The following is a 22,676-nucleotide window of genomic DNA, read 5'->3' as shown; positions in this document are numbered from 1 at the left end:
CAGATCTTTGACCATACAAGCAAGCAGAGCACACTCGCCCTGTTCTCTCCCCTTCCCTTTTTTTCTTTGCAAAACGAAAACGGGCTAGAACGTGTTCCCGTGATGCTAGTGACGTCAGTCCCAACCGGGTCGCGTGACCGACACCCAACCTTCCCAGCACCCTGCCCCCGCAGCCGGGGCAGGAAATCTCGCGAGAAACCGCCTTACTATCAGAACTTAACTGAGGTTACAGGGGAGTTACTCTGAAAGGAAGGTGTGGCTCAATGGGAGAGTTTTTGCTTTCATTCTAGCATTCATGGTCGAAGCAAAGGCCTTCTGGGGTTGCCAGAGTCTGAACAACCCAACCTAGAAAACGGCGGGGGGAAGTGGAGGGTGAGGCGGCAGTCATATCAGAAGTGAAACGTGGCGCACGGCGGGCGTAGCCCCTCGCTAAACGGGCTTCTGCTGGGGTGGGCCCGGAATCACTGGGAGGCTGTGGGAGGCTGGGACCCTTCTAAGGAAGCTGTCAATTGCCCACATCCGGCCCCCGCTGTGTCAACACGGAGCGGCGCCGAGATGAAATGGTGGCTCACCTCGCCCTCCCACCCGGGGCACCGCGGCTCGCGGGTCGGCTTGGGGCGGTTTCTAGTGCCCCGCGCCCCGGCAGCATCCCCGGGCAGCTCATGACTTAACCCCGCATCTTTCCGCTAAATCAATCCCAGATTTAGGCACCAGCTTTATAGCGAGTTTAACTGGGTAATTTTGACGTCTCGCCTCCTTCACCTAAACCTTCTCTAGGCTTCTCCCTCGTATATCCTCCTCCACCCACCTGGTCTCTCCCTAGACGGGTTTGCGCGAGTGTGAGACCCAGGGCGGGAGAGCGAGATCCGCGAAGGCACAGGGTTGGGAGTCGCTAGAGGGAGGTGTGGGACCGGCGAGGAGGGGTCTTGGAGAGGGAAGGGGTGCTGGCAGGCGGAGGGAGTGGTGGGAGGAGGCGGCGGGGGGGTGAGGGGGTAGGAGGCGGAGGCCTGGGGACGGCCGACGAGACTTCGCCCCATCCGAGCGCTCTTTTCTCTCGCCGCGCAGTCTCGAAGCAGCGCGGTCTCGTGGGGGAGCGTCAGGCAGCCGAGGTGCCCGCAGGAGGCAGGCCGGCCCCAGGCGCGCACGCTCGGCCGAGCCCCGGCGCGCCCCGCGCCCGCGCCTGCTGACAGCTGCAGCTGGGCTCGAGCTGTCCGCTCCCAGCTCCTCGGCCTCCGCCCCCTCGGGCTCCCTCCCCTCCGCCCCTACCCCTCCAGCCCGGTGCGCCAGTTTCGCAACTGCTTGCCTCTCGCCCCGTGCCGGGCTGTTTTCCATTTCCCGGCCCCTTCTTCCTGAGTACTTTGCCCCCTGCATTTGGAGAAAGGGGCTGGAAAGGGGGCGGGTGGAGCGTCCAGAGGAGAAGGAAGCCAGGGCCGGAGGAGGAGGAGGAGGAGGAGGAGGAGGAGGAAGAGAATCGGCGGACCTTGGGGAGGAGACCCCACGCCACCCTTTCTGGTCATCTCCCCTCCCGCCCCGCCCCTGCGCACACTCCCTCCCGGGCGAGCTACTTTCGGACGAGGAAAGTGAGGGCGGCCCTGGGTGACAGTGCCGCGGGGCCAGTCCCGGGGAAGCCGCGCGTCTGCTCGAGTCTCGTCTGCCGCGCTCCCAGCCAGGGACCGAGGATGGCTTCGACCACAACCTGCACCAGGTTCACGGACGAGTATCAGCTTTTCGAGGAGCTCGGAAAGTAAGCGCCTTTACCCGCATCCGCAGGTTCCCTTTCCAGCAGAGGGCGGGTCGCGTTACCCCAGACCCACCGGCCTCCCGCGTGGGGCGAGGGAGTTTGGGAGACCAGAGGAGTGGGAGGAGGGCCAGTGGTGTGGCAGCTCTGAGAAAGGTACTGCCTTAGCAAGAGGAGGGGACAGAGACGGGAAAAGACCCTCCACCCCAGCTGGTGGCCCATTCCGATAATCCTAAACCCACGTTCTCCCGCTCCCCCACCCTCTTGCACTAGAGACTTAGTGGATTTACGATCCCTGCAGTTGTAGCTGTCATCCTGAGAAGTGTGCGAGCGTGTGTGTGTGTGTGTGTGTGTGTGTGTGTGTAGAGGAAACAAGAACCCATGTAAAATGCAACATAGATCATGTTTTCTGTAAATAGAGATGCCTCCTGGTTAGCCGGCGTGTCGGCCGTACAACCCACGTACGGATGAGAACTCGCGGCCACAGACGGTGCCATATTTATTGATGCCGAAAGTTCAACTTGTCGTAGAGTCTATTTCGCATCCAGTAGTTGTTCTGTCCAGGAAAAGGGTCACCCAAAGGAACTCGACCCCCTGCCCCATATCCACTATTATTCTTTGCACTAGATTATTCGCTCATCATCATCCTTCCTACGATTTACGTGTGCCTCTTCGCATTCTCTGGGAGGATTTATTTATACAGGCAACGGGAAAGACCTGGAGACCGAGAGAAAGCTTCCCAAGGGTAGCCTAGCGTTGTGTAAAACGACCTCCTACGCCCGACAGGCAGAACTACTCGGAGAATTTAAGGAAGGGGACCGGAGACCTCCTGAGGACCTGTGTGCTTAGGGACCTAGGGGCCAAACCGTGAATGTTGATTTATGTAGCATCCAACCCAAACCCAATTCCTCTATCGCTAGTGTCGACTATTACTTATGAAAGGGGTGCGTTTATATGTATGTGGTTGTTTTATACAATTGAATTCAAGAAAATGTAATTATCCTTTAAATGTAATGAAAATTATATCCTTATATATTTATATGTTGTTTGCTGTTAAAACATGGAGAATATGTCGGAAGAGCAGCTTAATTCAAATCTCTCCCTTCCCCCAGCTCAAAACAGGGCACAGAGAAATCACCATATCAGGATTTGTTAAACAACACAAATGTTCCCAAGATTTATATTTTAATGAAAACAATCGCCATATTTACTTACTCGGAGCCACATTAATTTTTTTTCTAACAAAATAAATAGGCAGCAGATTTTTGCTGCTCCTCCTCAGCCATGCTCTTTGCAGGGTTTCTTTCTTTTTTTTTTCTCAGAGCATTTGGTGCTGTGTGAGTGTGATTGTAAAATGTTTTCAAATTTCATGTGCAAACAAGAGCCATCATAATTGGCAGTTCCTTTCATTTTGTTGATTAATAATGTGTACACCCAGTTAAATAAAATTTACTTTTATTCTTCAACATTAAAGAAGGTTTGGGTTTCCAGGAAGAATCGTTCATTTTCTGGATATTACTGTAGTGCACTGATATTTTACAAATCACTAAATGCAATAAAAATGCTCAGATTGTTGTAATTTTTTAAAGGGATATCAGAGCTGATTATATTGATGACATGCTAATTATTGGTTTTCAGGGGGGCTTTCTCAGTGGTGAGAAGATGTATGAAAATCCCTACTGGACAAGAATATGCTGCCAAAATTATCAACACCAAAAAGCTTTCTGCTAGGGGTGGGTATTTTCAACCACATATACAGTATATGTTAATTTTGTATTTGTCATGTTGATGTTGGTTCTGTTGTTCTGTAGATATATAGTTATAATTGAACTGTAGACTTAGGTGTCCTATTACATTTTGAGATTATTTCCTTCCAGAATGCTTCTTGGTATGTATAGTTTAAAAGTAAGTGAACACATGAATTTTAACAACAAATTATTAAATAATTACAACTGTCCTATGAGCAATAGCATACATAACTATATTTTAAAGCAAGTAAGTGTCACTGAGTGCATTTTGCCTTTAGCTCTGCTGTGAAATAACTTTCAGAAATACCCTGGAATGGAAAAATATAAGTCTCACAACTGTCATTATTCTCTTTTGCTTTTGAGAGGAAAAATAGGTCATAGCTCAGTTGAATCATATTTCAGTAGTAGTTACACTTGAACTTAATTCATCAAGGTATATTTAACAGTAATAGCTTTGGGAGGAAAAATTTATCATTGCTATATTCTAGGAAGTTTAGCTTGATTTTGATGTGTCTGTGTGCAGTCCAGACCTTTACTGGATCTTCCGCATTAAGGCTTCTCATGGACTCCTGTAATGTATTTTACACATGCTTTATAGTCACAGAGATAATTCTTATCATAAAATAGCTGTTGACATAGGCAAAAAACTTAAAGGGACCTCACTGCATTCTTTCTATTTTGTTGAACTCATGCAAAAGTACTTACACTGAAATGTTAGGCATTCTAATTATTGTGAGCACGTGTCTAAGGTATTTCCATGGGAATTTATGGTTTAATGAAATTTAAATGAAATTAAAATGAACAAAATGCCACAGTATAAGCCCATTTCAGTGACCTGGTTTATTTTAAGTAATGAGTGAAGAAATTCTATTAGGGTTAGATTGCCTCACTTAATTTGTCTTCTAAAAAGTCCTGCTTCCTAGTATCCTGGTATCCTTGTGTTTGATCTCTGCCATGATTTTTCCCCCTATCTGTTACAAATTCTACTTTTACATATACTTGAGGTTTAGATTGGCATTTCAGTTTATTCATTTGAGCGAGATTTTGTTGTAATTTCCTTCATCAGATTTTAACAGCATTCTGAGGAAAGTCTGTGTGCTAAAGTAAGCAGTACCATAGCTTCATAGCTTGAGAACTCATGAGAAGCACGTCATGCTCAATTATATTCCCCTTTCCCTCTTCTCTCCACAGGAAGGTTCTTAACAGTCAAAAGGAGTTGCTAAACTGTAAATGACATTTTAGTTTTTAAAAAGAAAAAAATGAAAATGTGTAATTCTTTCAGTGCTTACATGTTTTCTTCCTGTGTGCCAGGTACTTTTGGCAAGAGTAGGGGTATCAATTTTTTGGAGGCATTACAACACCTATCCAAAATCTCTCAGTGGCTTTAAATTTTCTCTCAAAACAAATCAGTCTTGTGCTTCACTTTTACTGATTTCCTTAATTAGAGTCATCCCTCTTCATCTACGCTAATTCCTGCTCCCTACATCAGAAAGGCAAATACATGTGTCTCTGCTCACATACATTTTATTTTCCTTTCATCTGCCTCCAGTCTATGGAAGATAAGTCTTCTCTAACTTGATGGGATTCCTTCTTCCTGCTAGTGTTCCTCACCTGCTCATACTCTGCTTTAAAGAGCTATCTACACCCAAAGCTACCTTGCCTCATCTGGATTCAATGATTCCAATTACATTTAGGAAAAGTAATTAGGGTGAAGTGCTAGAAGACATGCTGCTTCTCCTTCTCCAGTTTTCTTTCCTTGTGACTTTGGGCAAGTTTCTTAACTGCTATGTTCACCCTTCTGAGGATTGAGGTGGTAAAGAAGCAGGTGTTGGAACTAAATGCCCTGGGTTTAAATTCTGATTCCCCTAGCTATTAGCTGTGTAATCTTGGGCAATTTACATATTTTCGATGAGCCTTCGTTTTCTCACCTGTAAAATGGAGTAATAATGTAACCCTTCCTTTCATAGGGTTTGTGAGGAGTGAATTAATATAGAAGAGCACCTGATACATAATATGTATTCAATGAATATTAGCTGCTATTATTATCTCTTGGGTTGTTGTAAAGATCAGATGAGATTACTTACATGAAAGAATGTGAAAATTATAAATCCAGGGGCAGCCTTGATTTAGCTGTGAGAACCCAATTTGAATCTTGGCATTAGTACTTAGTGTGTAAATTTGGTTTAGTTACTTACCTTTTCTTGATCTTAGGTTCTTCATCAATAAAATGGGGCAAAAATAGTCATAGGGTATGATGGATTGTTTTGAGGATTCAGTGAAATTAGGAGAATCACTTCTTAATTGCAAAGTACTGAGTCAATTTTACCTATTACTGCTCACTTGTAAAATATTATAGTACTTTCCTGCAAAACGTTCAATTTATTTTATCACCTCAACAATTAGAGCTGCTTATAGCATATTTATATCTTTAAATGTGTACATTTGTTTAAACTATACCCATATTAAGTTATAAACTCTTAAAAATGCTTTCATTGTTTAATATTTCACAGCATTGAGTACATAGGAGGGGCTCAGTACAGAGTGACTAGGATCAAATGTGGCTATTAAATGGTTTGTAAAGTTAAATACTTAGTTTATTTAACAAGCAAATACTAGATGTAATCTATAAAGTAGTATATTAAGAGCATATGCTTTAAAATATGAACATTCCTTTAAAAACATTCTCTCTCAGACTATAATAATCCTTAAAATGATCTTTGCAGAAAAATTTTAAGATAATATATTTAAAGGGAAATTAGAATGATATGTAAATTAGCATACATTATTTTCCTTAACGTACTGATTTGTTTTCTTTTGGCTGTGCATAGCACTTTTTGTGGAGCATATAATTTTTTGTACACATTTTTGTTTGTATTATTTAAAATGCCACGTCTTTGTAAATCTGAGCTTTAAGCCTGTTTGTTTTAAAGACCAGGCAGGTCCTCCAACTCAAATAATGTTCTTTAAATGTAGTATTAACAACTGAAAAAGAAAGGCCATTGTCAATACATTTAAGACCATGAGGGATTGCCAAAAATTTGGCTATATTCCTGCACAAATTTGTGCATCCAACTATACTGTCACCCAGGCATTTTTCCTGTGCCTAGATGTTAATGGATTTCCAGCAGACAGTTTCAGTTGCATTTCCTCTCAGCTGTTAGTCACACAAACCATATTTGGGAGACTCAGAGTCTGTTGAAGAATTTCTTCCCTTTTGCATTAACACGTGCATGCACAGAGCATTCATTATATGATACTGATCAGATAGATTAAGTACACTGATATATAGTTTGGCTTGTTTTAAAAATAAATAATGTAGAAAAGTTTCAAACATATTTTATATGAAATTTCTGTCTTAAGTTTTTCATTAGATGGGATTAGAAGACATGCTTAATAAATGGTGGCTAGTGATGATAGAATTTTATCTCCTATTTTTACCATGGGAAATAGAAATTATATCATTTTGGTCCCAGACAATTAGGTTGGTATTTAACAAATGCTAATTTGCTCTGCGGTTTTCATACTTTGTTGATTTTGACATGTTTATAACTGTAACATATTGTCAGGTTATGTGAAGTCCATGAAGGGTTGTGATTGCAGTTCAGAATCCAGTGGACTGATGGTTCTGATAGCAGATGTCTTTAGAAATAGTATTTGTGATTATTTCACATTTTAAAGGCTCCCTGTGGTAAAAGATTTTTTTATGGTAGTAATGACTTCTTGATGTTCATTTTCCAATGTAATTTTTGATCATTAGTAACCACTTTTTATTACATGGGGTCTGATATGCCACAGTCATCGTATCTGTAAAATGTAAACTACAATAGAAGCTTGAAATAGTACACTATTACAAATTTTTCTACTCCCTTGGTAAAGTTAAAAAAAAGACTTCATTTTATATTTCTGTAATACTTCACAGATATAATACAATTAAATCATTTGGCATTCTTTGATTTTTGCTAGTTTTGTTAATTGCCAAATTGATGATCTTCGTAGACTATGAATCAGGACTTTATAAAACTAGTTGACCATGTACACCAAATTAGGTCTCATTTATGAAATCTAAATGTTGCATTTATGTCCTTAAATAGTCTTTTTTTATGTTATAATAGAGATGTCAATAACTCCTCCTACTTTTTTTTTCTTCCTTGGCATTCAGGCAGTCAAGAAATGACTGTCGTTTTTCAGCCTTATGGTTACTTAAATTGGAAAGCAGAACTGAGATGTTATAGATGAATCAAGTTATTCTGATTATACATTATTGACTTGGCAATTTGGAGCTAATTGGGCAAATTAATATTTTTTGGAAGTTTCTTGGTTGGAGCAATGTTTTAAGAAAAAACTAGTAAATTATTTTTATTTTTGCATATGGAATTTCTGTGGCTCTTTAATTATTGGGCCCCAAAGTGGCATGTATCATTTTTAGGATTTAGTGTCGTTTAGTTATGTTTAGTTGTATTTGCATTCTGACATAGATTTTGATATTAGATATCTATTTTCCTCTTTTGGTGAATGAGAATTTTATTGTTGTCCAGACTGGTTAGGAGATAAAAATGTAAATCTGCTTTTCTAGGAAATAATAATCTTTTCTGTATTCCAGCATCATTAAAATAGGCAAACTTAATAAAGAAGGTGGTTGTCAGATACCTTACTGTGATATTAATAACTAGTGTCAACCTCTGCCTGACTGATCATGCAGTAGGAATTGAACACCTGGAGAACCTTCATAGTTTATACAGTTAGATTAATACTTGTCATTTCCCTTGAAATATTGAATCAACTTGGTGTAAAAATTAGTAAATTTTTATGGGCCCTTTTAAGGTTAATAATCATGAATTGTTATAAAGCACATACTAGGATTGTCTTGGGCATTTAACTTCATTTGTTAACTAGAATTTTATTTAATTTTTAAAAGTCTTTTTCTTGGGCTGATACTGTGGCAGACCAACTCCTAGTGTCTCTAGGGCTGAGTTGGCATTTTTCTTTCTTTTTTTTTTTTTTTAACATCTGTCTCTCTGCATTTACTAGGGTATGGTGCACACAGTGGTTTTTTTTTTTATTATTGACAGTTAATGATTGTTTAGTAAATTGCACTGCTATACATTAAGTGGAATCTTAGCAATATTTTTACTCTAAACACAAAACCTTTGTAGTAATTTACATTTCATACTACTTTATAGATTACTAAGCACATTCACATATGTGGCCTTATTTATTTTTATTTAATAAATATTGAACGAGTACAGTAGGCAGAGTGTTAGGAAAAGTAAGTCTATCTACACAAATAGACATCATAGAAGACATAAATGGTTTAAGTCTAGCATGAATAAAGTGCTGTTGATTTTCAAAGGAGGGAAAGATTATTTCTGCCTGAAGAGATAAAGAAAGGCTTTTATATAATATGGATTTAAATACATTTTTTTTTTTTTAAAGATTTTTACTTATTTGTCAGAGAGAGAGAGAGCACAAGCAGGGGGAGCAGCAGAGGGAGAGGGAGAAGCAGGCTCCTCACTGAGCAAGGAGCCTGATGTGGGACTCGATCCCAGGACCCTGGGATCATGACCTGAGCCGAAGGCAGACGCTGAACGACTGAGCCACCCAGGCGTCCCTTAAATACATTTTTAAAACTATAATGCAGATAGGGCTCAAGTACCAAAGTCTAAATAAACAATTTGGAGAGATTATTCAGGGCCTTTCATAAAAAGGACTATGTCTTACACATCTTTTATTTTCTCAGTGCAACATATAGAATTGATTATTTCTTTGGGAAAATATATTTAGAGTTCGAACTTGTGAGAGAAGATAGTGTTTTAATTGCTGCAGTAACTTAAAATCAAATTGAAGTTTGACAGTCCCTCTGTGCTGTTTTCTGGAAGGAAAACAATGTAGTGAAAAATCTTATTAAAACAGTAGGAAAACGATTACAGAAGAATGAAGTGTTTTGGTAAACTTAATTGATTAAACTGATTGAAAATATCTCAATATACAATAAGTTCCTAGGATTACTTCTTCTAAATGATTCACATGTTGCTGAAAAGAAAAACTCAGTCCTTAACCAAAGCACAGAGGTACTCAGAAAGGCATTCTATTTCTCTGGCTCATCTTGTTTAACCAGTGAAGGATGGAAGACAAATGTTTGCTGTTTTGTTGTTTCTTGTTAGACAACACTGTTGTATGTGTCAAATTCATACAAAAATGTGGCAAGTGAAAGAAAAAATATAAAACTGTCAAGTTTCATAAATATTTTATAAAATTTATAAATTATAAAACTTGACAGTTTTATATTAATATGTTGGAAAAATAACTTAGGTGCAGCAAGTCATATAAAGGTATGTAGATAATATTGTCATGTAATATTTATGAACTGTTGATTCTACCTAAGAGTCTCTTTTTTAGTTAGATTACATAGGGATTAAAAAATTTTTATTACATAAAATCTTATATATGAAATTATATTTTATATAGTTGGAAACAGTAAGCACCCAGTAAACCTCCACTCGATAGCTAGAGTATTCCCTCTACTTTTGAAGCTACCTCTATGTTCTTTTCTGATCCCCATCTCTTGCCTTACTCCAAGAGTTAATCACTATCTCTTTTTTTAGGAGAGAAATCTCTTTTTATTTCTCCATGCCCTGGAACTTTTTAATTAATTGGTTGATTTCAGTTGGCCAATCAGTTACCAATGGAAAATCTATGCTCTCATTATCTAGATATATTTAATTGTATATGTATATGTATTATATTGTACATGCATAAATTTATGGAATAAACTGTATTAATTCTCATATTAGTATATAATTTTACCCTATCCCTTAAGGCAAGGGAAGGCTTAAATTATTTGGAATTTATATAGTAATAGGAAATTATTTTCTCCCTATGTCTTTTTGAAACAATTTCATTAATGATGATGCCTACACATTGAAATAAAGCAAGAGCAAGTTATATAAAACTACCTTATTAAAGGTAAATATAGTTAGTGATAATTAGATTTTTATTCTATCTTATAGAGAAGTTATAGAGTTGAGATATGCCACATCATGGCATTAGTGTTTAAATTAAAATTTGATATTTTCGTAAAGAAATACTTCTGTGATTTTTGGAGACTGTGTTCTGATAACTTGAATTTCTGCCGTTAAGTGTATTCATTAGTAATCCAGGCCCAAACTCTACTCTTCCCTGGTGGACTCAGTAATTTCCTCCTTCTATGAATGGTGCCATAATTTTCCTGGACTTTCAAGCGTGCTTGATTTTCTTTCTTTTCCTTAACCCATCTCAGCACTTTCCATCTTTTCCTTTTTCACCAGTCTAACTTGAGTTCTTTTTTTCTTCAGCTCTTTTAAACAGCTTCCTAAACAGGTTCTCCAGCCGACGATTACCATGTTTTGTTTTGTTGTTTTTCATTTATTCAGTTCATCATTACCCACTGTGCTGGGCATCTTGATAAATTTTAGGGATACAGAGGTGAAAGATAGAGATCTGCCCTCAAGTATTTTGTGGTCTATTGGTGTGGATGATAACCTGGCAAGTATAGTATAGTTTTTGAGGACTATAATAGAATTATGCACAGGGCTTTCATATAGATACAGGCTGGAGGAGGTTGTTATCACAGATTTCTTGAAGAGATGTGTGAGATTGTGTTTTTGAATGGCAGTTGAGCCTGGTAGAGGAGGGAGAAATGGTTGTCCAGGCAAAGTAAGCAGCCTGTTCAAAGGAAGGGAGAAAGTTCTGGCTCCGCCCTCCAGAAAGAATGAGTTCATCTAGTGTTGTTGAAATCCTTTAAAACTCCATTCAGGTGCTGCCGCCTCCATGATGCTGTCTCTAACTTATTCTCCACCCTTCCTTTCCTTCTCTAGGCTGAAGTGATTCTTTTCCTCCTCCTATGAATAGCTTTTTCATGTTTCTTAAGCAGCTGATCTCACATTTCTCCTTTTGTATTTTAGTTATATATGTTGTAGCTTTCAAACATCTTGTGGACATTTTTAAGCTTACCTTTGAATCTGTGCCTGGCACAGTAATTACAGTATTGAAGATACTTGTAAATGTTTGTTGAGTGAGTGGACAAATGGATGAGTAAGCAAATAAGATTCTGTGTCTAGAAGAAGACATATGCTTAACAAAGACAGACCTGTGACAGATAAAGTAAGTGAAAATTGAGTTAAGGCTTCATGTCAAACGGAATACACTAACTCTATAAAATAATCTTTAATTCATAAATTATTTCATTAGTTCCTTGATGACAAATTACGCTATTTTGGAAAGAGTTTTGTATAATTTAGAAAGTTTTTGAGCAACTCTGTGTAAATTCTTACTGCTGTTTTTATCATGTAATATAAAGTGGCTCAATGATAAGGGGTTATCATTTTCATGGTCTGTGTGTCCATTGGTACCACTTCAGTAATGCCATACACATGCTATCATTACATTATTTTAAATGTTTGAAAATAACCAATTTTGAATTTAAAGATGGACAGAAAAGATAAACTTATAGGAAATTATTTAAAAAATTCATGAGAGTGGCACCTGGATGGCTCAGTCGGTTAAGCATCCGACTCTTGATTTTGGCTCAGGTCATGATCTCAGGGTCCTGGGACTGAGCCCTAAGTCAGGCTCCATGCTCAGTTCAGAGTCTGCTTGAGATGCTCTCTTTCTGCCCCTCCCCCCACTCATGCTCTCTATGTCTCTCTAAAATAAATAAAATCTTTAAAAAATAAAAAATTCATGAGAAGTGAGGTAATCAGGAAGTGTCAGTAAAGAGCAAACTTAAAAGAAGATAGATGCATACTTTTTGTACCCAGAGTGACTGACTTATCATGTATAAATTTTCACAAAAGCATGCAAAAAACTGATGAAAAGAAAAGAGATGGAAAGTTGGTTTTTTTTTTTTTTTTTTTTGCAGTGAATTACTGAGTACAGCAAGATCTGTTGGAAGGTATTAAATAAGGTGGGTTGTGGGATTTTACAGCCCTGAGTCATTAGGGATGAACAGCTGATAAGAGAGGAATAGCAACTTATCAACCTCACATTTTGTTTTATTTAGCTCTGGGGCAATACAAAAAAAAAATTAAGTGCCTAAGTGGAAGATAAAGGGGAGGAGGATAATTAGAGGGTTTTTTTTTATTATTATTATTTATTATCAACCAGTATTGTAAAAGTGCCCTAAGGAATTCCGTTGGTGTTTATAAACAAGGAAAGTTTTAGATAGTTTCTGCAGTTGTGGTATTAGATTAATAACTGTTGCAAAAAATGTTTATAGGTTTCTGTTCAAAACCAAAAGTAAGATGTTCAATATTCTCTGCCGGAATTCCCAGTGTCTGGATTAGTACCTGGTACCCTTCACAGATATCTATTGAATAAAATGAATGATTGCATGACTCCCAAACTGCATCATTTTATGATTAATGAATACTCATTTAGGGACCCAGAACTTTTAACAGTAAGATTTGTATACATTATTTCCAACTATTGCCTTTTTTTTTTTAAATATTTTATTTATTTATTTGACAGAGAGAGACATAGCGAGAGAGGGAACACAAGCAGGGGGAGGGGTACAGGGAGAAGCAGGCTTCCCAAAGAGCAGAGAGCCTGACGTGGGACTCGATCCCAGGACCCCAGGATCATGACCTGAGCCGAAGGCAGCTGCTTAACTGACTGAGCCACCCAGGCGTCCCCCAACTATTGCCTTTTCAAAAAAAATTTTTAAGGAAAGCTCACGATTGCACAGTCAGATTAATTCTGTGATGTAATTTAGCACAAGCTGGTGCTTGGAAAATAGTCATTTATTCCCATCATTAAATAATGGGAATTTACTCATTTACTCATCTACTACTTAGAAGATAACTTCATTTTAGATATTTAACCTCCTTAGCTAAGTTCAACCATGCAATATGTTCTCTCCGTTTTTAAAAGGATCTTACAGCTGTAAAAAAAAAAAAAAAAAATTGTAAGATTTCCCCAGTTTATTAATTTAAGGACTGTATAAGTCAAAGGAGGAAATATTGTTTTACTTTCTCTATAATTTATAAAATTCATGGTAGAATATTTTGGAGTTGAGGTAGGAGCTTTGTTGAGCAGAAAATCTTCTGTTGACTTCAAAAGCAGTGATTCAAGGTTGATATAGTCATTAGAATGTAGGTTGGAAAAAATTCTAATTCCAGATTACAAGCAGAAATTTGAGGGTCACAGTCCACTTCTGTTCTCCTGAGTATAGATCTCCCGATTTCAGGCCATTTTTTCATTTTAGTAGAATTGGAGAGGGCAAAGAAAAAACTGTCAAAGAGAAAAGTTTGCCTTCTGTAAAGAGGATGGAGGCTTACTTTTCTCTAATATTTATGTGATCTGGAAATCATTTTTGGAAAAAACTTTTGGGTTGACTGCTTTCTATGCATCTTTATGTTCAGGAAAAGGGCAAACAAAATTGTTAACCTTAGTTGGTTTGAAAGAAAAAAATTATGTTTTATATTGACAACCAATTACTGGATTGCCTGTAGCTTTGTATCCTTCATTTAGTCCTGATAATCATAGTGTCTATATTCTGCCAATGACATAATAAAGAGAGGGTCGTAAGGCATGAACAGGGATGGCTGAAGGATCACTGGGATAGTTTATCTTTTAAAATAGTAATGATCCCTAAAAATCGAATTCATATTTGTTGAACTTTTACAAACTTTATTAGAGACTTTAAGGTATAAGTTTTGAATAATCCAAATGGAATAAATCCAAATTTAGAAAGGCCAGCATTAGAAATATTCTGTGAACACACACAAGGTCAGTTTTAAAAATAGCGCTTAGCTTTGAGAGGATAATTTCTCCCCACCCTGCATGAAAATGTTTTATTCAGACCTTCAATAACAAGCTTTGAAAAAAAAAAAAGTGTTGGGGAGAGGGAGTGTGAAATGAGTCCTTTGAAAAATTCTTGTATTTAGCATCTTTCATTTAAGGGTCTTAAGACATTCCCTAATGAGTCTCCTAGTACTTCTGGGGTGTGGGTGAGGGACATTCAGGGATTCTTGTGCCCAGAGCTGTAAGGCCTGCCATCCCCAAGTAGCATGTTGCAACTGTTTCATGGTGCACATCACATTCCCTCCAGAGCCAGAGCTGGGAAATAGAGGAGGCAGTATTACCCAGCTGAAGGAGCATAGGGGAGAGAGATTAGGTAGTAAGGAGTTAATTACCTAATTTGGAATTTGGTTAAGTCTCTGGGTCAGTAGCCTTATTCCTAAAAATGTTCTGTCATTTGATATCCTGCTTTATCCCCAAGAAAATAAACTCTACCTCACTTTTCATCTGTGTGACTATGTACCTTTGGAAGTTTAACATTTAATAGTGAGGAATATGATAGTTAATGTGTACTGTTGTTGAGGGAAGAAAGCAAGGCTAGCATTTTCTAAAAGATGGTAGAAGAGAACCATTTGTATTATTCTTGGGCAAAGCAAACTGTAAGGGACATAGAAATAATGAAACATGGTCAGTTCCCACAAAGTACTTACAGCCTGGTTTGGAGAATAGGAGACACATATAATTATAGAAGAGATAAAGATGAGTAGCAGAAGAATGTAATATGATGATTCAATGTACTGAAATGACATTTAGTTTTGGAAACAAGCAAAGTAATAATGAGGAAGTAGAAATTAAGGTGGGTGGATAGAAGGAAAGAAGAAGAACAAAGACACTGGGGTGCAAGAAGTCATATAACATTCAGGGAAGAACCAAAAATACCTGTTTAGGCAAAAGATAGATAATCTGGGGGCGTCTGGGTGGCTCAGTTGCTTAAGCGTCTGGCTTCGGCTCAGGTCATGATCTCAGGGTCCTGGGATGGAGCCCTGTGTTGGGCTCCCTGCTTAGCAGGGAGTCTGCTTCTCCCTCTCCCTCTGCCCCTCCCCCCACTCATGCTCTCTCTCGATCTCAGATAAATAAATCTTAAAAAAAATAATCTGTGGGAAATCAGGGAAAAAAGCTTAAGGGTGCCTATGTGGCACAGTTGGTTAAGCACCCGACTCTTGGTTTTAGCTGAGGTCATGATTTCAGGGTCCTAATTTCGGGGTGGTAATCTCAGGGTTGTGAACTGGAGCCCCATGTAGTGTCAGGCTCCGCACTCAGCGGGAAGTCTGCTTAAGACTCTTTCTCCCTCTCCCTCTGCCCCTCTCCCCACTGGATGCACGTGCTCCCTCCCCCCCTTTCACTCTCTCAAATAAATCTTTTAAAAGAATAAAAGCTTAAAACCGTGTAAAGTGTTTGATTGCCAAGCTGAGATTATTGTCTTAAATATGTGAAGACACGTTAAAGAGGGCATCTAGGACATTATTTGGCAGCAGTGAATAAGCAGGATGGATTGGCGAAGAATGTGAGATACTGAGTTCTGAAACCTTAAGATATGAAAGGATAAGGAAGAGAGAGGATATAAGCATAACTGAGGTTTGAAGTTTGAATAATGGGGAACGTAATTTTCATGTAAAAAATTAAGTCAAAATCAACTGATCTTGATAAAGATGATGAATTGACATGTGTTTGATGTACAAGCAACATATTCAGGTTGAAAGATCCTAAAAGACCACTGGGCACCTGGGTGGCTCAGTCGGTTAAGAGTCTGCCTTCGGCTCAGGTCATGATCCCGGGGTCCTGGGATCGAGTCCCGCATCGGGCTCCCTGCTCCATGGGGAGCCTGCCTCTCTCTCTCTCTCTCTCTCTCTGTCTGTCTCTCTGTGTCTCATGAATAAATTAAAAAAAAAATCTTTAAAAAAAAAAAAGATCTAAAACACCACTGAAAATTGGGTGTGATCCTTGAGAAACGGCCTCAGGAAGCAGGGCATTATATTGTATTGGTTAAGAGCATTGGCTCTGAAATCAGATTGCTAGGGTTCAAGACCTGGCTCTACTACTTCCTAGTCCTTGTGATCTTGGGCAAACTTCCTGATTTCTCCAAGCCTTAGTTTCCTTACCTATAAAACAGCAATAATCAACTTAGCTACTATTTGTGATTTGTCTGCCCAGAGTCGATGGTAAAACCCATACTAGTGGAAAAGGTCGGAAAAGGGAGAATATAGAAAGAAAGGAATGGAGAGCCTAAGACAATGGTATGGGGGAATACATCCATTTTAATGGATGAAAGGAGGAAATAGGACTAGTGTAAGAAATGGAAAGATATGTCAAAAAAGGAGGAGGAAACCGGGAGAGTTCAGTGCTTTGACTCTGAGGGAGAGAAGTTTTGCAAAGGAGGGGATGGTGATAAAACACATTCAGTGTGATTGAGAAGTAGAGAGAAATGAAGACTGAGAAAAGGGTTTTCATTTGGCAGAATTTCAGTAGTGTTCAGAAAGAGATCATGAGGATTGGGCCAATTTGTTATTCATCCCTACATTCTTGTAACTGAGCATATAGGATGAAATATAATAGGTATTTAACAAGTATTTGCTGAATGGATAAAGAAAAATTATTTCTTGGGATTAAAGAATAAATGGAGATAACATGAAAAACCTTGCTTGTTTTATAAAACAGGAAAAAAGAGCCAGACATACTCAAGAGTAATTCCAGGGATTAGCCAGGTCAAGGGAATCAACTTTGGTGATAAATAAAGCTGAAGCTTATTTGGAGGAAGAGAGACAAAAATTAGTAAGGAATAGAAAGACTGATAATGCAAGGCAAAAGTGTAAAATTTATTGGGCAGCCATGGAGACTGTTGGGTGTTAGCGGGAACAGATTTGTTTAGGAAGAAAGACATTCTTCCTGTAGAGCTAGCAGGATAGCAGGAGAATGAGAAGGTAGCACACATGCTGAGATGTTTTGATATGAAGGAGACCGTTACAGTTCAGCTGAGACTAATAGAAATAGAAGTAGGATTGAAAGCTTGGGAAAACATATTTGTTATGGTCTTTGGAGTTTGTAGAGAAGAGTCCACCAAAAGTATTATGCAGTAGATCATTAACAGGTATAGCTAACATGAATCTAGCCCCATAGTGACCAGAGAGGTGTCCAGGAACCCATTAGAGCTTGACAGGGTGAGGCGATGGGGATCCTGGTGCTTTTTAAACATTTAAGGAGAAAAAGCCTTTTTTTTTTTTAAAACACATTAATTTTCCTTAGTTTGTATAGCTAGTAAGAATAGAGCAGCTAGAATTTAAAACCCAACCCTAAGTAATAGCAAAAGCCCTTGCCATTTTCATTCTGTTTTGTTCTCTCTGGGTACATCCAGCAGGAGAGATGAGGTAGGGAGGCAGTTAGAAAGCAGAAGCTTGGGAAGAAAATTTTATTCTTTAAGAATGACAGAATAATTCCATTTAGGAATGTTTGGTAGCAGATTTCTTTTTTTATCTGAAAGAGAAGCCTGGGGGATCTTCAATTCAGAATCTAAATTTCCCTTATTTCTCTTCAATTTCATTCAATTTCTCTGCATAAACAAAAGCCTCTGCAGGCAGCTTTTAATGGTTCAGAGTTGTACATAATTTCATCAGTAGGAAGGCACTGTTTATGTAGAAAAATTACTGCAGATCAGGAATATGAAATAAAACTGTAAAGACATAAGCTAGTTCATTTTAGATGTTTTATTACCAAAGTTTGTAAGGTTTATCATTGTGAATATTTTATTTCTTGTGTGCCTTGCTTACTTTCCTCTCTCCATATCTCTGGTTCATTGTCTATGATGATAAGGACTTTGGTTTGACAGCTTTTCCCCAAAGCATTGGTATTCTTAATTTCCTTAAAAGTCTGTGTCGTTTTTCATTTGGCTTTTCTAAGTTCACCTAAAAAGCAAAGCTTTCTTTGCTCCCTGAGAAAAGCAATGAACCCAACAATTGTTATCAAGGTAGATGTGATCAGAATGTGTGTCATTTTTTTCTTTTTGCATAAAATGTTTTTCTGCTCCCTTACTCATTTTCTCACTTTCTCCCTTTGCTATTACTATTGATATTTAATATTTAATCACTCCTACTTTTTCTGTCCCTCTACCACCCGATTTCTCATAAAGAAGATTGTCTTGAGTTCAGACTTTTAAGTTCTAGAAAAGAAAGCATCTTTACAACTTTCTCAGTTATTAGCTTTTGTGTAATAATTGGAAATTTTATGTTTTTTATGCTGATGCTTTTGTAGCTCTGGACTTTGTTTCTCTAGTTCCCATAGTATCTCATGTCTTATCTTACCCTCATTATATCAGTCATCGTTCATTCATTCATTCACTTATTTAACAAATACTTAGCAGCTGCTATGTGGAGACACAGTTGTTGATTTTGGAAGATATAGAGGTGAGCAACTTTGGTACAGGAGAGGCTGGAAGAATCATCTAGATCGGTAAGTGCTATGAGGTAGATAAAAAGGCCTACCAAGTTAGTGACCTAAAGTGAGGTTACTTTAGATAGGCCTCTCTGAGGATGTAACGTTTGAGCTGAGGCATTAATGATGAGAAGAAGCAAACCATGAGAAAATGTGAGGGAAGAAAATTCCAGGCCAAAGGACCAAGGTGACAACGAGCTTGCACAGGGATAGGAAGAAAGTAATCATAGCTGGAGTGTTAATTAGCAAGGAGGAAAGAAGCACACAATGATCTTGGGAGGTAGGCGGAGGACAGATTGGGTAGAGCCCTTTGGCCAATGTTAGGGAATATGCAACTTATTTTAAAAGCAGTCATAAGCCATTTTGAGGATGTGCAGCAGGGAAGTGATGTGACCAGCTTTTGGCTTAAAACATCTTTCTGTGGCTGCCAGGTGGAAGATAAATTGTAAGGATATGTGAATGAGAGCAAGACTAGGAGAGTCTTGCAGTCTATGGGAGATGTGAAGATAGGGGAGAAGATATTTTTTGGAAGAGAAAATATAGGACTTGCTACTGGGAAGATTGTGAGATATGAAGGAAAATGAAGAGGCATGACTACTGGACTTACGGCTGACTCAACTATCTAATGGTGGTACTGTTAACTGAGATGGAGAATAGTGGAGTAGAATTGGATTGTGGTGGGAAATCAGGAGTTAAGGTTTTGACATTAAATGTGACTCATCAACCCCAAAAAGAAACCTCTTATTTTTTTAGCAGTTATTCCCCGTTCTTGCTTCTCCTCGTCTCCCTCAACTCCAGGCAACCACTAATCTATTTTCTTTCTCTCTAGATTCGTTTTTTTTTCTGGGCATTTCATATTAAGTAGAATCATACATTATATAGTCTTCTCTGATTGGCTTCTTTAATTTAGCATAATGTTTTCAAGGTTCATTCATGTTGTAGCACATTTTATTATTGAATAACGTTACATCTTATGGATTTAGCACATTTTGTTTATCCATCCATCAGTTGATGAACATTTGGTTTGTTTCCACTTTTCAGGTACTATGAATAATGCTGCTATGAGCATTTGTGTCCCAAGTTTTTTGTATAGACCTATGTTTTTATTTCTCTCGCATATATACCTAGGAGTGGAGGAACTACTATACACATGCAAACATACACACACATACATTGAAGAAATGTAAAGTGAAGAGTTTATGACAAGATAGTACTCTATAGTTATAGTGTAAGAATTATTGGTTATTAACCTGATTAATTTGCATTATGACACGTGTATGTAACAAATAGGTAACAAAGTATTGTAATTTAGATATTTTGATGTGAGATAAAAATGGAAATAGTTTCAGTGTAAGAAAGTGAATTATGACCATTTTCCCTTCATGTGTAGGAATAGAGATATAACACCAAGCAAAAAGGTCTTTATTTAACCATTATTTTAAAATAGCTGTGACCAGAGTTGAAAGGAACATCTGTTTCATGTCAAAGAATCATCCAATCTGTCTATTCCTGTGTGATCTCTTTACTCATGTTCGCTGTTACTAGAAAGAATTTGGCATGGGGATCATTATTTGTATCCAGGGCTTTTGTTAGAATATTGATGCAGATGGGTATTTTTCTGTTGATTGAATGGAAAGTGTGGTTAAATTCTTAATCCTAGACCTACCCCTTCTGTTCCCCCTTTGTCAGAGAGGTGCCTGTTTCTGCATGTTACTTTCCAGGCTGTGGTACATACTCATAGTCTGTTGACAGGGGTATAAAATTTGCTAGGATTTTTGCTTTTGAGGTGGGAACTGTTTGGGGGAATGCTTGGGGCGACAGGGGCCATGAGGGCTGAGATAAGTAGGCTGAAGTTGTCTTTCACTAAAATCTCAGATTAACTGATAATCAGTGAGAAGTTTCATTTTCATCTTCTACATTGAAAAGTGAATTTAGGATTTGGTGAAGGCCTAAGAATGCAGCACCCTGCCTTTCTTTCCCATGAAATTTGGATGACAAATTTGTTTTCTTTTGCAGCATTGTATTTTCTTGACCTGCCTGATAATACAAGATTATCCCATCTATGGAGTATTTCCATGTGCTGTACTTCTAAATGCTGTAAACATTTTAGGAATGGAAAAGAACTAAGGAAGTTGCTTTTTAGAAGGGATATTCTAATATACAATTAATATTTATTTTTCATAACATTAAAACCCTGCTTTGCACTGATGGCAGGACATTTTTGGGTGGGTTCTATATTGTATATATTAATAATTTGATGTGTATTTTCAAGTGAGTTAATAAGTATTGCTCCCCACATTACATCTTTCATAAAATGCTGTAATTAATTTTAAAGACTAGGTTAGATTAATAGGCTTTTAAGTCACAGTTGACTTTGCTCAGGAAATTTTTGGTGCCATGGAGAAATCCATACTGGAAAAGTTTGCCTTAGTATTTGAAATAGTGAATATCTGGTAATGTTATTTCATTCTATTTTTTAGTATCATATTTTTCATTCAGACCATGTGTTTATGAATGGAAGCATAATAGAGGCATGCATTATGTAGTCTTTTTGAACACACACACACACAATTCCTAAGAAGGAGATGTAGAAATTATGAAAAGTACTACTTATTTTTGCTAGAATCCAAGTAGGACGACAACACATTAAAAATATTTTGTGTATTCGCTCATTTTGCAATATCCTATTTTCATTTTAAAAAATCAGGTTGGCAAGTCAGCTGGAAATATGAGACTGGCTAACTTTCCCACACATTCTTTCTGCCTTGTGGGTTTTTATATGGGTATATTTAAACAGCCACATGAAACCATTATTTGTGGAGGATGATTGGAGGGGAACATGTACAGACCATCTTGTATAATATTCAGGGCTAATTTAGGGAGAGTTATCAGAAAACAAAGTACAGTGATTTCATAAATAGACATTTAATTTGTTTCATCTAGCTTAGTTTTTCCTTCTCACAAAGTGATTTTCAAAGAAATACATTGCTTTTTTGCTCATTCTGTGCGTGTGCAATATATAAAAGCTGTGATTTACCATTTCTTTCATGCAGAGTTGTAAACTTTAATTTCTGACATCAGCGAGATGACCTTAAGCAATTTGCTTAATGTTTTGTTATTTGAAAGCCTAATTTGGATTTGTGAGAAATGAGGGAAACTGCAAGGCACATTAAGTATATATATAGTTCAGTGGTGTAAGTACATTCACATTGTTCTGCAACCATCACCAGTATCCATCTCTAGAATTTTTTTATCTTCTCTTACTGAAAACTCCATACCCATTAAACAGTAGCCCTCAATTCTGTCCTCCCCTTAGCCCAATTCTCTCCTCCCCCTTGCCCCTAGCAACCACCATTGTTCCTTCTGCCTCTGAATTTGACTACTCTAGGGACCTCATTCATATAAGTGAACTCCTGCATTGTTTGTTCTTTTGTGACTGGCTTATTTCACCTAGTGTAACATCCTCAGGGTACATCCATGTTGTAGCATGTGTCAGAATTTTCTTCCTTTTTAAGGCTGAATAATATTGTTGTATCGATATACCACATTTTGTTTATCCATTCATTTGTTGGTGAACACTTAGGTTGCTCCCACCTTTTGGGAGTTGTGAACAGTAGGGATTTTTAAGAGTGCTATCTAAATCCAGCAATTGCACTACTGGGTATTTACCCCAAAGATACAAATGTAGGGATCCGAAGGGGTACGTGCACCCCGATGTTTACAGCAGCAATGTCCACAATAGCCAAACTGTGGAAAGAGCCAAGATGTCCATCGACAGATGAATGGATAAAGAAGAGGTGGTATATATATACAATGGAATATTATGCAGCCATCAAAAGGAATGAGATCTTGCCATTTGCAACGACGTGGATGGAACTGGAGGGTATTATGCTGAGCGAAATAAGTCAATCAGAGAAAGACATGTATCATAT

General features: G+C 38.2%; 1 protein-coding gene across 17 annotated transcripts in view; it reads left to right on the top strand.

Moving 5' to 3' along the window:
• The first annotated feature begins 960 nt into the window (after positions 1–960).
• CAMK2D (calcium/calmodulin dependent protein kinase II delta) overlaps positions 961–22,676 on the top strand; it is a 323,991-nt gene continuing 302,275 nt past the window's right edge. For 4 of the 17 annotated variants that reach the window (XM_032401076.1, XM_032401072.1, XM_032401075.1 and 1 more), the window contains exons 1-2: positions 963–1,744; positions 3,377–3,471. In XM_032401076.1, coding sequence (XP_032256967.1) covers positions 1,680–1,744; positions 3,377–3,471 — 160 coding nt within the window. In that variant the 5' untranslated portion in view covers positions 963–1,679. Of the gene's footprint in view, positions 1,745–3,376; positions 3,472–22,676 lie in introns of all 17 variants that reach the window. The other 13 variants (XM_032401067.1, XM_032401078.1, XM_032401077.1 and 10 more) reach the window with 6 other exon arrangements.

The sequence above is a fragment of the Phoca vitulina genome, unplaced genomic scaffold (assembly GCF_004348235.1).
Source record: "Phoca vitulina isolate PV1807 unplaced genomic scaffold, GSC_HSeal_1.0 scaffold3, whole genome shotgun sequence".
NCBI lineage: Eukaryota > Metazoa > Chordata > Mammalia > Carnivora > Phocidae > Phoca > Phoca vitulina.
This window is presented reverse-complemented; position numbering and strand designations above follow the sequence as displayed.